Below are 14,594 nucleotides of genomic sequence, written 5' to 3'. Positions count from 1 at the left end.
TGAGTGTTGCTAGAAATTTTTAGAGAAAACCGTAGACAGAGAAACTAATAGACAAAGGTACTCTGTAACCGCGACTGAGACAAAGATAGTTTGTCAATGTATAAGTTGAATGTTGCCATGAGTATCCGAGCTCCCGGATGTTTTGGAAAGGGTAAATATTTTTAGGAGCAATTAAATAAAACCAGTTACGAGATTTTTCTTTTGTCTTTATAATCAATTTAGTAGATACAAAAAAATATAAGCAGATTGATTATTGATGACGAAACAATGTTAATTTCGTGTACACATTTCTTACTTTTTCATTGGCTTGTTCATATTTTACAATATTTTGTGAGAACCCAATCTTTTCTCCCACTTCGATCCATTAATTACGTAGGTCTGGATCATCTGGAAACAAATCGATAAACATAGGTTAATAATAATTAATGCTCGCAGGTAGTTCAGGTTCTCTAAAATTATAAGTGTAATTTTATGTCAATCACAATTATTACTATGAGAAATAATAAATTAAAATATGTTTTCGATGCTGGGTTATTATGGGTTATTACTGGGTTATTATGGGATTTCATATTCATTTACTTTCGAGTTTCGCCATATTGTCAAATCAATATTTTTTTATTGATGATCGGGGTATTATTTTTCCCGACACTGGCAACACTTACTTGTTGATGTTTATAGGTTATTGAATGTAAAAATCGATATTACGCTAATAGTTTCCTTGTTTTAACGCGACTTGTTGTTACTTTAGGCTAAAGTATAAATAATCATCACTGAGAAACTATAAATAAGGACAATAAAGTCGTACTTACGCGTGAAAAGACACACCCGCAATTTTCTTCTCACTATCGCTTATACATGCAATAACACGACAACGGACCATTCTATTTACTTCGATGTCTATATTAAGATAATTTCACCGTCTTTTCAATGTACTCGTATCGATTTTTTACTAAATAATATCCAAAATTCGAACACCAAGCACGATGAAGGCACGAACTGTCAAAGTTTGTTTCGCAACTCAAGTTGCGGATCTTGAAAAATAGGTTACACACTAAGGGACAAAAAATTGGGTATTTGTGTCTTTGTCTTATGCATTTGTTATGGTATTTTCGCTCTCTTTCTTGTGTAAGTGAGAAAGGTATCGTCATTGGGTCTATTAGTTACTCTGTCTACGGAGAAAACTAAACTAAATTGCCAGTTGATAAAAAAGGTATAATTAAAAAAAATCAAATGATCGATCATAGTTGTACATATACATAATAGCATCTACAGACGCTCCGATTTGGTTGGTGCCAACCAAGAAGCTTATATCTAATACACTGGAGATTGCACTATGACCAATAACTTGTAACAAGAAAATATGATCTAGAATGACGTCAGTCATGTTTTTTGTCTCTTTTTGTTGAGTGACCACGCTGGTTTGTAAATTCAGGATTTTTCAAAATAGAAAAAACTAAAAATCATGGTCTATAAATAATAACGACAAAGGTATATTTTTAACAGTATTTATATTATAATATTATGGTCATACTTTATAGGTACATACAATTTTAATTGGTATAGAATGATAGTTTTAAACAACTTTTGGCTACAAAGCTTGGATATGAACCGATATATAGCATTAACATCCTTTGTAAATAGAGGAAAGTTGTGATTTGCATCAGATGCTGTTTACCAAATTGTAAGCTACTCAGATCTTCTTTTGAAACGCGTTGCTTCGACTGGTCAATTTCAAGCCAAAATCATCAAAGAAAAACTGTTTAGCGGCCTTGCACAAATTTCAGCTAACTTTACAAAGTTTATTTTTCAAAAGGTATTTTTTTCTGGGTCGTAATCCTCAGTAACCTTGATGGGCACATATATTTCTTTTTATTTTATTTTTTGGAAAGCTGAAATACGTAAAACAAAAAAATATAAGGTAAGTTAAAAAAGTATAAATTTCAATGTAAAAACGAACAATCTTATAACTACATGTGAGTGCAATACCGATGTCGTGTGTTGTTTCATTACTAGTAAAAATCTTGAAAATGGTGTTCTAAATTTCATCATAATATTGTTATAGGTCTACCAGAATCTGATGGCATATTTATATTTAAGAAATAAAAGATTTTCATGTGGCAACTTATTTGACAACTATCAAATTGGTTGTCAAATTATTTGTCTTTTTTGCAGTTGATGAATAATTTTTAGGATTTTGCCTAAAAATTCTTCGAAAATGTCGAAAAAGCCGCTGCGATCACAAGCAAGAGGTGTTGTTTATAATGTGTATAGAAAAACATTCGATGAAGAAGGGTCAAACACATCACAATTTTCAATTTTGATGATTTTATTGGTAAATTGGACTTAACCGTTTTGATACTTTAAATTAAAAAAGATTATAATATTTAGGTAACTATAATATTGTTTGTTGATTAGAATATAATTTTTTGAAAACTTATTAAAGGAGTTTCCAATACGGCTATTCGTCAAGTCCAAGCTGTCCAAGTCAATTTTATAATGTGTGTATAAGTTAATACTTACGAAAATAAACATAGTTTTATTTTATTTTATAAAAAATTATAAGCAGTTTTGATCTACATTAACATTATATCGATATTTTCACATGGCATACTGGTAATGAATATACAAATATAGGTATGTGTAAATAATAATATGTATTACCTGTATAAAAGTAATATGTATAATTGTATATTATACATGTAAGTATGTACCTTTAAAATATTAAGTGGATATCTCATTATTAAGTACAGTATTGTCCACTTATGTAATGTGACTAATGATATTGAGGACAAAATAAAAAATAAGCAGTATCAAGATCGTTCAGTCCATTTTCCCCAGGGTTGCACACTCAAAATTTTGATTTCCCTAATTGCCATCAGATTCTGGTTTATCTATATTACAATATATTCTCCTCGCTATCCATAAAAACTCGTCATCATGGTTACCTTACTTGTTAAATTTGTTTATTGAAAACTTGTTGAAAAATGATAAAGTATTGGGGAAATAACAAATTTAACATGACTGCTTACTAAAATGATGCTAAATTAGACAATTTTTGCCATTGAAATGATTCTAAACAGGTAAATGCAGGAGTATTGAGGAATATTGTAAATAACGTAAATATACACTTGCCTGTGAAATTCTATGCCAGAATTCGGTGTCCAAACGCTTCTGCAATTTTGCACAATACAATGCATTCTTTATATTCGGAAAATATTCATTAAATAAGCAACAATATTAACTTAAATATTCGAAGCGACGCAATTTTTTTGACACACATGCCATATTGACAAAGTGAGAGTTGCTACAATTTTATTATTGTGACTACCCATAATCAGGGAGTATCGCTTTTTAATAATTGGTTCAGATACTTATTTTATTTAGCATAAATAATAATTGTCTCATCCAACAATGCTTCTGAATGACGTTTTTGGCAATTTATCAACAAACTCATGTACAAAAACTAACCTTTTGCACAGAATATTACAGCATACATAGCCTTGGGAAAACTTCTTATTAACAGTGGCAATACCAAGTTAGGTGTGAAAGTGATAAAAAACATGAACTGGGCAATATTTTCTTGTTACACGTCAATATTCATACCGAAATCTCCAGTGTTTTAGATATAAGCTTCTTGGTGCCAACCATATTGGAACCGACATGGCAACCATTCCGACATTGCTACAGATTGTCCGACGGTTGGCCTTCCAGCTGTCAGTTGACCATAGAGTTAATATAATATATGCAGTTGACTTTGTTATGAAGTAGTGAACGGACGTCTTGCCTCATGCCACCGGTATTATCGAAAAATGCTAAAATAGCGTTGGTTGCAGCAACCATTGTTGCTACAGCACCGCTGCAAAAGGAACAAAGGAAAAAACGAAGAGAATGGGCTAAATTCTACTATAGAAATAGAGAAAATTACAGTCATATGCGGCTCCTTAAGGAATTGGATGATGAAGATTTCCGAACATATCTTCGAATGACTCCAGAATCATTCGATGAAATATTAAATCTTTTGAAAAGATATATAGCGAAAACCGATACAGTTATGAGGCAAGCTGTAACTGCCGAAGAAAGATTAGTGGCAACTTTAAAATATCTCGCGTCAGGAAGAGAATATAATGATCTTAAATTAAGCACATGTATATCACCACAACTACTGTCTGAGATAATACCAGAGACCTGCGAAGCTATCATTAGAGTACTCAAAGATTACCTAAAGGTATGTATTCAATAAAACAACTTTAATATATAAAAAATAGTTTATTTATTTTTCTAAAGTAATAGTATACATAGTATAAAACAAAGTGTCTTTCTCTGTCCCTATGTCCCTTTGTATGCTTATATATTTAAAACTACGCAACGGATTTTGACGTGGTTTTTTTTCAAACTCAAATTCTTCTTCTTCTTCTTCTCTTAAATAATGGCTCCTAAAACTCAAACTCAAACATTTATTTATTCAATTAGACTTCTTCGAGAAGCACTTTTGAAACGTCATATTTTTAACATTTACTACCGATTCGGAAAGCAGCATCTATGGAGAAGAACCGGCAAGAAACTCCATAGTTGCTCTTTTTATAGATAGAGCGATTCAGGGGAAGGTTTTAGTACATAATTTATTAGGTTTTAGACAAAGGCGGGCGGAAAGCTAGTAAAAATTAAAATGGAAAAGTACGAATATCACTGAAAAATTACTTTTTAAAAATCAAATATTTTTTTAACTCCTTCCCCTTTCCTCTGACTACCTGTTGTTGATTGCTGCTTATGTAATTAATTAATGAATTGGAATCTAATTGTTGCTGGTATGATGATGGTGGAAGCTGAGGTAATGTTGATGACGTTGATGGCTGACTGAGTTGAAGTGATTGTGATGTATGTGAGTACTTATGTGATGGTGATGGCTGACGATGCTGTGGGGATGGTGATGGTGATGGTGCAAATGGTGACGGCTGGTGATGCTGAGGTGATGGTGATGGTGATGGTGCAAATGGTGACGGCTGGTGATGCTGAGGTGATGGTGATGGTGATGGTGCATATGGTGACGGCTGGTGATGCTGTGGTGATGGTGTTGGTGATGGTGCAAATGGTGACGGCTGGTGATGCTGTGGTGATGGTGTTGGTGATGGTGCAAATGGTGTCGGTTGGTGATGCTGTGGTGATGGTGATGGTGATGGTGCATATGGTGACGGCTGGTGATGCTGAGGTGATGGTGTTGGTGATGGTGCATATGTTTGTGGCACCTGCTGCTGGTACGCGTACCCCTGACCTAAATATTGTACTGATCTTCTTTTAATATTTATTGAGGTTTCAAAAGTAAGCACTCCTAGTTTTGCATAGAACAATGTTTCTCCTATTAATTTTTCGGCGAGGCATCTTTGTACTTTTGGGAGCTCCTTGAGCTGAGAACTCACGGAGTTCCCGAAAGCATCAGCTGATGTGCCGTCACCAGATATTAATATTTTAGCAGACTCTAGTAATTCCGACTGTTTCTTTAAAATGTCATTTTGCTTTCTTCTCGTAACGCGTTCTCTTTTTGTTGCAGGTTCCTGAAACAGAAAATGACTGGTTACAAATAGCTAAAGACTTTGAAATAAAATGGCAATTTAATCATTGCTTGGGTGCTATTGACGGCAAACATGTTATTATCGAGAAGCCGCCAAAATCGGGTACACTGTACTATAATTATAAGGGAACTTTTAGCATAGTCCTGCTTGGTATTGTGAATGCAAATTACGAGTTTATTTATGTAAATATAGGTTCTAATGGCAGTATTTCTGATGGTGGAGTATTCAAACATACAACTTTTCATGAAAAAATGAAATCGAACCAACTAAATTTACCATCACCTTCTATTTTACCGCAATCAAATGTTATCGCCCCATATTGTTTTGTGGCAGATAATGCATTTGCCATTAATGAAAATCTTTTAAAACCATATCCAAGAAGAAATTTGACACATGATCAAAGAATTTTCAATTATAGACTCTCCAGAGCAAGAAGAATTGTAGAAAATGCATTTGGTATTTTAGCTGAACGTTTTAGAGTATTAAAAAGACCAATTCAAATTAATGTTCATAATGTACCCAAAGTTGTAATGGCTTCATGCACACTGCACAATTATTTAAGAAAAAAGTCATCAAACTATATAACAAGAAATTGTGTTGATACCGAGGATACTGAAACATGTACTTTTCGGCCAGGAGACTGGAGATTAAATGACAACTTAGTAGGCCTTAACAGAACAGAAAGGCAACGTACTGCAGATGGTAATTCTGTTAGACAAATATTCACTGAATATTTTAACAATCAGGGCCGGGTACATTTTCAAGAAAGAATGATTAATACTATGAATATTTAAAGCTTACCTCATCATTATGTGACTGGGAAGAATCCGTCTCCATATTATCAATAACCTCTGTCGTCGGCGTGATTTTTTCATCCAAGAATAAGAGGTGTTCATAGTACCATAGTGATGGCGTATGCACCTCATCGTTTCCAGCGCCACTAGTCTTGCTAGCTTCCACCTAAAATATGTAAAATATCCAAATTTATTGTTTACTGAAACCCATAGTTGTTTTATTTCTTCAATAAAGTACTTAGAATATATTATAATGATTTTTTTACTTGTTAAGTATTGTCAAAACATGTTTTGATTTACCACTATGTATACTTGCTAGTCTTGCTACATCAAGACATGTTTTGATATTGCGCAGCCGTATATCACTTCATATTTCTCTTGTTATTTAGACTGTAGAAGCCAGTCTAGGGAATGGGCGAAATCCTTTAGCAATCATGTCATCCATACTAATATTATAAATGCTAAAGTAACTCTGTCTGTCTGCCTATTACTCAATCACGCCTAAACTACTGAACCAATTTTCATGAAATTTGGTATGGAGATATTTTGATACCCGAGAAAGGACATAGGCTACTTTTTACCCCGGGAAATAGGATAGATTTTATCCCGGAAATCCCACGGGAACGGGAACTATGCGGGTTTTTCTTTGACTGAAGAGTTCTTTCTTGAAGAGTTTGTTTGTTTGTTTGTTTGAACGCGCTAATCTCGGGAACTACTGGTCCGATTTGAAAAATTCTTTCGGTGTTAGAAAGTTCATTTATCGAGGAAGGCTATAGGCTATATATCATCACGCTAAGACCAACAGGAGCTGAGCCACGCGGGTGAAACCGCGGGGCTCAGCTAGTTCATAATAAAACGCAATAAAAATAACTACGTTAAAAACAACCGACTTGAAAAACGGAGAAGTAAAAAATAAAAAAGATTTGATATTATTAATTACCTACTACATATTATTTAGATGTGCTATTTATTAAATAGGTTTGATATTTATTAAATACTTTTTAGTGAATCAAAGTTTCTACATTTCATTTATATGTCATCGAGATCAGACAAAAATGCTCATAAATTAAAAACATATAAAACACATTATTTATTTATATACATAACAGGATATTTGACTTGAATTTGCTTACCTTTTTTCGCTCCCTCCTATAGGATGTACGCATATTATCTAACTTATTTTTTAATGTTTTTAATGTAGCCCCACTGTCAATTTTTTTTAATAGTTCTAACATAATAATATATGCTTGATTTCGGGCATCTCTGTTTGCGTAATCTTTATTAGTTAAATCCCATAAACAGGGAAAGTCTTTATATACTTCCAGTAATTTTATTATAATATCACGTTCGGTGACTGTAACTCCCTCGGCGTTCATGTTGACACACCGGCGGCGTTGCGAATGCGAATGAGTCAATTACCTATATTACTCTATGGAATGAGCCGATTTGGTCGGAACAAAGCTTACAAACGTTCCAATTTGGTTGGGTCGGATAGGAAGTTGGTTTGGTTGGTATCGCTGGCGCATCCGACGACGTCAAACCAATATTAATAATAATTATGTCGGACCGACCGCTCTCTACACTTTCCGATTTGGTCGTGGTCGGATGGTTGGCACCAACCAAATCGGAGCGTCTGTAGATGCTATTAAAAATAACTAAAAACAACTTCAAAAAAAGAAAAGTAAAATGTAAAGAAGATTTGATATCATTAATTGCTGCATATTATTTAGATGTGCTATTTACTAAATAGTTTTGATATCGGTCATTTGTATAGTATATAATATATATTACGTTAGCACTTAGCACATTATAAATTTAATAAATTTATATCAATACCTACTACAACCTAGTATTAGTTAATAGTTTTAGTAATACATATTAGTAAATACCTTTCAAAATCTATTAAATGTATTTTTAGGAAGACGTACCTAGTCATTTAGTCATTTTTTCACTATATACATTTACAAAAGTTCATGTAGTACCCTAAGGTAGTACCTATGATAAATTTATTAATACAATACAATCTTTGTTCACATTTTCTTTTCTTTTTCTTATTACTTTTCTTATTTAGCGCCTCCGCGATGTTCGCGGCGGCTGACACAGACGGCTTTGCGGCCATCATGCGTAAACGGTGCGCATCTATCATGCGCCGCACGCGCGACAGTCCCAACACCATCCTGCGCGCGCTGGCGGACCGGTGGGACTCTCCGATGCTGGCGCGCTGGATACGGCTGCACGCAGTCGTTTAGTGATTTGCCGCCATCATCGGGAAGCCCACCCGGACCTGCCACTTTATGTTTATTTTAGGTTAAAAAAAAAAAAAACATTCTTTATTACTAACACTAGTATGTAAGCTCGCAATTGTACTAACACTATATGGATGTAATCTTAGGATGAATCTGAAATAAATGATTATTATTATTATTATGTTTCTCGGTTCCATAATACTCGGGTACCACCAGAAGGACGGTACCCGGACCTTTGGAAGGCTTACGTGGGGACACGGATCCAACACGCAGAGGCCCTTTCGAGACTTTTACTGTGTTGTGGGACACCAGCCGCAGCCTGCCCATGACTGCACTATAGAGATACAGTCCTAGGCAGTCCGCGGCCGATGTAGGACTATTGTGAGAAATGGAAGCAAAATAAACCGGGCTATGGAATGGGATGCTACATGGACTGGCATTGGGGACTATAGAAACTATGGCACCTGCCTTTCTACTTAAGGGAAGTAAAAATTTGTTGGCAGATGGTGACTCGCCCTCTCACTGTATGGGCCCCCGAAATAAGTCGCTGCAATAGTGCGACAAGGGTGACAACATATTGTGAGCAGCTAAGAGTGGAGAGGCGTCCCTGGACTTTAAACTACGATCACGCGCTCCCTGAGGGTCCAGCATCACGTGCCCACTCTATTATTACACTGAAGACATCCTAAAATAATATTGTCACCCGTTCAAATATTATATTTGTAATATTATGATTGTTGTAATTTCCTGTAAGTAAAGATACATAAATTATTTTATTGTCTTATGCAATTATTTTAGAATTAAGAGTTTTCAAACTTTGTATTCTTTGTTGTAAATTCAAAATAAAAATAAAATCGGTGTGAAATCTCCTCCTTTTTTTGAAGTCGGTTAAAAACAAAGCACTCAATGACAACAATACAATAAACAACAACATCCGAGCAGGAGTACAATAAATATGATAGACACTAATGTTTTCGAAGATATTTGAATTTAAGAACGCAATATATTATTTTTGTTTACCTACTTCAGTTCAGCTATAGGTCTACCAGATCTGATGGCATATTTATATTTAAGAAATAAAAAACTTTCATGTGGCAACCTGAAGGCCCTACTCACGGTTCAACACAACCAACAATCTGCTGAAACAATTTGTTGCAGTCGCGATTGAGCGTTCTCTACTCACGATTCATCCAACCCTCAATCTGATGACACGATTTCATTGTTATCTGTGATTTAATTCCGCGATTGCTTGCCACAACGTGTGCACGTCACGTTGATGCCTGGCCTGATGCTAAACCTCAACGCAATAATACGCATTATTAATGGATATACTAATTTATAAAATATAAGATAATTATCTTTGTAAAGCTTGTATTTTTTCCAATTTTATTGATAGATTTCAAGGGCTATAAAGTATAAACGGCTATAAAATATAAACATCTTCCTCAAATATGTAAAAATGTCTTTCCCGCGTTTATCTCAAAACCGCCATTTTGCGATTACTGCGCAGCGCGATTGAGCCGAGATTGGAGCAATCACAATACTCACGTTTCAACACGCACACAATCTGCTGAGACAATTTGTCGGGTTGCTTCCGCGCCGATCCAATTCGCAACATGTTGGGTTACGCCCCCAACGTGCCCTCAACTCTTCAAGTAATGTTTATATATCTGTGCCTCAACTATACTATTCACGACACAATCTGTCAGCTCACTGCAGATTGTGTCACCAGATTGTTACTGAAATTGAATCGTGAGTAGGTTACTTTAAAGGCCCTACTCACGGTTCAACACAACCCACAATCTGCTGACACAATTTGTTGAAGTCGCGATTGAGCGTTCTCTACTCACGATTCATCCAACCCTCAATCTGCTGATACAATTTCATTCCGCGATTGCTTGCCACAACGTGTGCACGTCACGTTGATGCCTGGCCTGATGCTAAACCTCAACGCAATAATACGCATTATTAATGGATATACTAATTTATGAAATATAAGATAATTATCTTTGTAAAGCTTGTATTTTTTCCAATTTTATTGATAGATTTCAAGGGCTATAAAATATAAACATCTTCCTCAAATATGTAAAAATGTCTTTCCCGCGTTTATCTCAAAACCGCCATTTTGCGATTACTGCGCAGCGCGATTGAGCCGAGATTGGAGCAATCACAATACTCACGTTTCAACACGCACACAATCTGCTGAGACAATTTGTCGGGTTGCTTCCGCGCCGATCCAATACACAACATGTTGGGTTACGCCCCCAACGTGCCCTCAACTATACTATTCACGACACAATCTGTCAGCTCACTGCAGATTGTGTCAGCAGATTGTTACTGAAATTGAATCGTGAGTAGGCTACTTTATTTGACAACTATCAAATTGGTTGTCAAATTATTATTTTTTTTGCAGTTGATGAATAATTTTTAGGATTTTGTCTAAAAAATCTTCGAAAATGTCGAAAAAGCCGCTGCGATCACAAGCAAGAGGTGTTGTTTATAATGTGTATAGAAAAACATTCGATGAAGAAGGGTCAAACACATCACAATTTTTAGTTTTGAAGATTTTATTGGTAAATTGGACTTACCTGTTTTGATACTTTAAATTAAAAAATATTATATGTAGGTAACTATAATATTGTTTGTTGATTAGAATATCATTTTATGAAAACTTATTACAGGAGTTTCCAATACGGCTATTCGTCAAGTCCAAGCTGTCCAAGTCAATTTTATAATGTGTGTATCTGTTAATACTTACGAAAATAAACACAGTTTTATTTTATTTTTATTTTATTTTATAAAAAATTATAAGCAGTTTTGATCTACATTATCATTATATCGATATTTTCACATGGCATACTGGTAATGAATATACAAATAATATATATTACCTGTATAAAAGTAATATGTACAATTGTATATTAGGTATACATGTAAGTATGTACCTACATATAATATAGTGGATATCTCATTATTAAGTACAGTATTGTCCACTTATGTAATGTGACTAATGATATTGAGGACAAAATAAAAAATAAGCAGTATCAAGATCGTTCAATCCATTTTCCCGAGGGTTGCACACTCAAAATTTTGATTTCCCTAATTGCCATCAGATTCTGGTTTACCTATAATTGCCGTATATATTGTAAAACGGTAATTAAAATAGCTGCCGTATAGATCGTATTTTTAATGCATATAAATACTTAAATGTGTGTTTTCTTAATAAAAAAAGGTTTCTTTTAATAGAAAGGGCTTTAGGTTAAAGCAAAGAATTTTTTTAAAGATTTAGCGCCCTATAAGACTGAAAATACACAAACTAGTGCTTTTTTGCTGTTGGTATACTGCCTTTTCGAAAATTGAGTTGGCAACACTGAACATTATCGTCCAAAGCCGCTGGCATATCGGTGTCGGCTCCGATATCCGATATCGGACCGGACAATGTGAAAGACAGGTACATATTTCATACATTTTACTTCACTCCGATATCGGATATCGGCGTCCGATATCCGATATCGGATCGGATAATGTAAAAACACTCTAAACGCGCATTCACTTATTTCACTACGAACCTCCCGTACAAAGAGTAAAGTAATATTCAGTGTTGCCAATTTGGCATAATTTATGCTAAATTTAGCATATTTTTACATTGTTTAGCATTTTTATTTGTTGTCTAGCATATAGCTTTTTTTTTAGCATATAAAATAGTTATATAATAAAAGTTAAACCATGAAACCAACTACAGTTTTGCTACCTTGCATACGTAAATTTAGTCGACATTTCATGAGACATAGGTGGTAACACTATGCCAACATAGAACATAGACAAAGGTAATCTTTAAGGCGGGCCAACACGTTAGGCATGTGCCGTAAGCTTAGCGAACGTGTGGGTCCGCCTTTAGGTCAAACGCTCTAAATTCGGGGATTCCCCTACAAATGAAATGTAATATACCATAGACAAACATCATTCATGGTCTTCCTTTTTCTTGTGAAAATTTAAACAGGAGTACAAAATATATACTTTATTAGTTTACTTTGTAAATAAAAGTTCTTACAAATTAAACAGTACACTCGTCAGTGCTACGTGCATTATCAATAGATTAGTGGTTAATATGCCACCTAAATACAGTCAGCATTACCGGGAAGAGTGGGAGCAAATGCAGGATTTCAAGGATTGGTTACAGCCAGTCGAAAATGATTCGATGAAGGCCTATTGTAAGTACTGTAAGTGCGAAATGATTGCAAAAATCCATTGTTTAAAGTTACTTAACTTATCAACGAAGCATAAAAAATTTTTAGCAAAATATTTAGCTTAATTATAAATCCTTTAGCAAAATTTTGGCAAAATTTTAACAGCCATTTAGCAAATTTTATGTTAGTCTTGCTGGCAACACTGGTAATATTAAATATAAACTCCCGTAGTCGTGTAGCGTATATTACTTGCTCTGTGGTGTAGCGTGTTCCTATATTACTTGCTCTGTGTCGTGTTCCTTGCCCCTTTGTGTTCGTCGAAAAACCGACAAATCACGGATCGCTCCGCGCGCGGCTTGTAATGCTCGTAGCATGCGCGTGTACTGCACAATTCGAACCTTCAATCGGAGGTATAAGGCGCAGAACTGCCTGAGTTGGTTTTTTCAGTCTTTGATCCTCTGCAGACAAATTGCACCCATCGGAATCCTTTCCCAAATAAATGTAGGCATTGAGCAAGTAGCTCGATCTTGCATCTTGAAGCGGCATCTGCCACGAAATGCCAGTAACATTTCATCGATACATGCTCAACTTCCGATCGCATAAACAGCTTGACAACGGTTTATGAAAGAATCAAAGAGTTCAGAAATAGGAGCAGAAGGATCGTGCTCTCAACGTGCCAGTCTGGTCTCTGCTTCATCAAAACGAATGGTTTTGAGCAACACTTCAAATCGGTTTTTTCAGAACTCAGAATACCTACAACGGTGTATTTCCCTTCCTGTACCGTCCATGCTATACCCCGACGTATAAGTGTTCGTGGTTTTCCTTGAATATAGCTGTATAGAAAAGGAATCCTATGAAAGCTTTCAATTCAATGAGATCAATATCTTGAACACAGGTTTGCTTTTGATGTTTTGGTATAATCTCTCTTATTTTCTTATAGTGTCCATTCATGGAAAGTATTTTGCAGAACTTAAACTACAGTAAAAAGACATGGGCGAACTCTTGCGTCTCGAAAAATCTGTGCCCAGTCTTCTGGGATCTCAACTGGTAACTTTTGATTAACGTTACCCATATTTTTATCACACTCTAAATAAGAGTGACCTCATAAAGAAAATGTCATTTAACTTTGTCAAACTGTGATAAACATGGACCAGTTGATGCAGAAAGTGAAAAACTATAGTTTTTGTTTTGACCCGCACAGGAATCACAAAATATTTCGAGAGTTCTCACATTGCTATCTAGTAGGTAATAGAGTTGTATAAGGTTTTTTCCCAACATATTCTGGATATGAATAGAATAACACTTTCACCTGTTGTTAAATTATGTATGTTTAGGCCATAAATTGAAAGTTGTCGCTTGTAATAAACATCATTAGTAGTAATGTTTGGTAATAGTAAGTTCTTCATGTAATCCAGTGCAACAGCATGGAAGTATTGTTTTTTTTTATTGACGATAGGGATTATATTTTAAAACTTTACCCTTCTTTTTAGCTTTGTTTTTACAGCTGTAAGTAAAAAACTGCAGCTCTACTTTTGTGCACCAAACATTAATTATTATGGACCATGCCATGAAAACAAGGTGGTCGAGTCAAAACTAATTTATTGTCTTTTTTGTTTTTCTAAATTGTTTCAAATTGAAGACATTATTTAAAAAACCACCTTTGTCAAATTAGTTAGTTTTGCAGTAGAAACAAAAAACTTTTTCACATCTCCTTATTTAACTATTTATATTTTACTTGCTATTTATTATGATTTACACTATATTAGCTATCATTTTGGATATTCTGAACATTTTTAAATA

The 14,594-nt window shown here is 34.8% G+C and overlaps 2 protein-coding genes across 2 annotated transcripts; one reads left to right on the top strand and one right to left on the bottom strand.

Moving 5' to 3' along the window:
* The first annotated feature begins 3,645 nt into the window (after positions 1–3,645).
* LOC123701818 lies at positions 3,646–6,609 on the top strand. The gene is made up of 2 exons (XM_045649384.1): positions 3,646–4,225; positions 5,546–6,609. The coding sequence occupies exons 1-2, from the start codon at positions 3,788–3,790 to the stop codon at positions 6,359–6,361; spliced, it is 1,254 nt and encodes a 417-aa protein (XP_045505340.1). The 5' UTR covers positions 3,646–3,787; the 3' UTR covers positions 6,362–6,609.
* On the bottom strand, positions 4,606–7,886 carry LOC123701817 (DNA-directed RNA polymerase II subunit RPB1-like). Its single transcript, XM_045649383.1, has 3 exons — positions 7,495–7,886; positions 6,369–6,527; positions 4,606–5,549 (listed from the first exon to the last, which is right to left on the bottom strand). Exons 1-3 carry the CDS (start codon positions 7,735–7,737, stop codon positions 4,695–4,697), a joined length of 1,257 nt encoding a protein of 418 aa, XP_045505339.1. The 5' UTR covers positions 7,738–7,886; the 3' UTR covers positions 4,606–4,694.
* Positions 7,887–14,594: the final 6,708 nt, after the last annotated feature.

Source organism: Colias croceus, chromosome 22 (assembly GCF_905220415.1).
Source record: "Colias croceus chromosome 22, ilColCroc2.1".
Lineage (NCBI taxonomy): Eukaryota > Metazoa > Arthropoda > Insecta > Lepidoptera > Pieridae > Colias > Colias croceus.
Note: the sequence above shows the minus strand (reverse complement) of the source record. Positions and strands in the feature narration are given on the sequence as shown.

Coding starts and splice junctions, on each gene's coding strand:
- LOC123701818 (XM_045649384.1), top strand. CDS start 3,788: ATGCCACCGGTATTATCGAAAAATGCTAAAATAGCGTTGGTTGCAGCA. Junction 4,226..5,545: donor TACTCAAAGATTACCTAAAG/GTATGTATTCAA, acceptor TTTTTGTTGCAG/GTTCCTGAAACAGAAAATGA.
- LOC123701817 (XM_045649383.1), bottom strand. CDS start 7,737: ATGAACGCCGAGGGAGTTACAGTCACCGAACGTGATATTATAATAAAA. Junction 6,528..7,494: donor ATAGGAGGGAGCGAAAAAAG/GTAAGCAAATTC, acceptor TACATATTTTAG/GTGGAAGCTAGCAAGACTAG. Junction 5,550..6,368: donor CCCAGTCACATAATGATGAG/GTAAGCTTTAAA, acceptor TTTCTGTTTCAG/GAACCTGCAACAAAAAGAGA.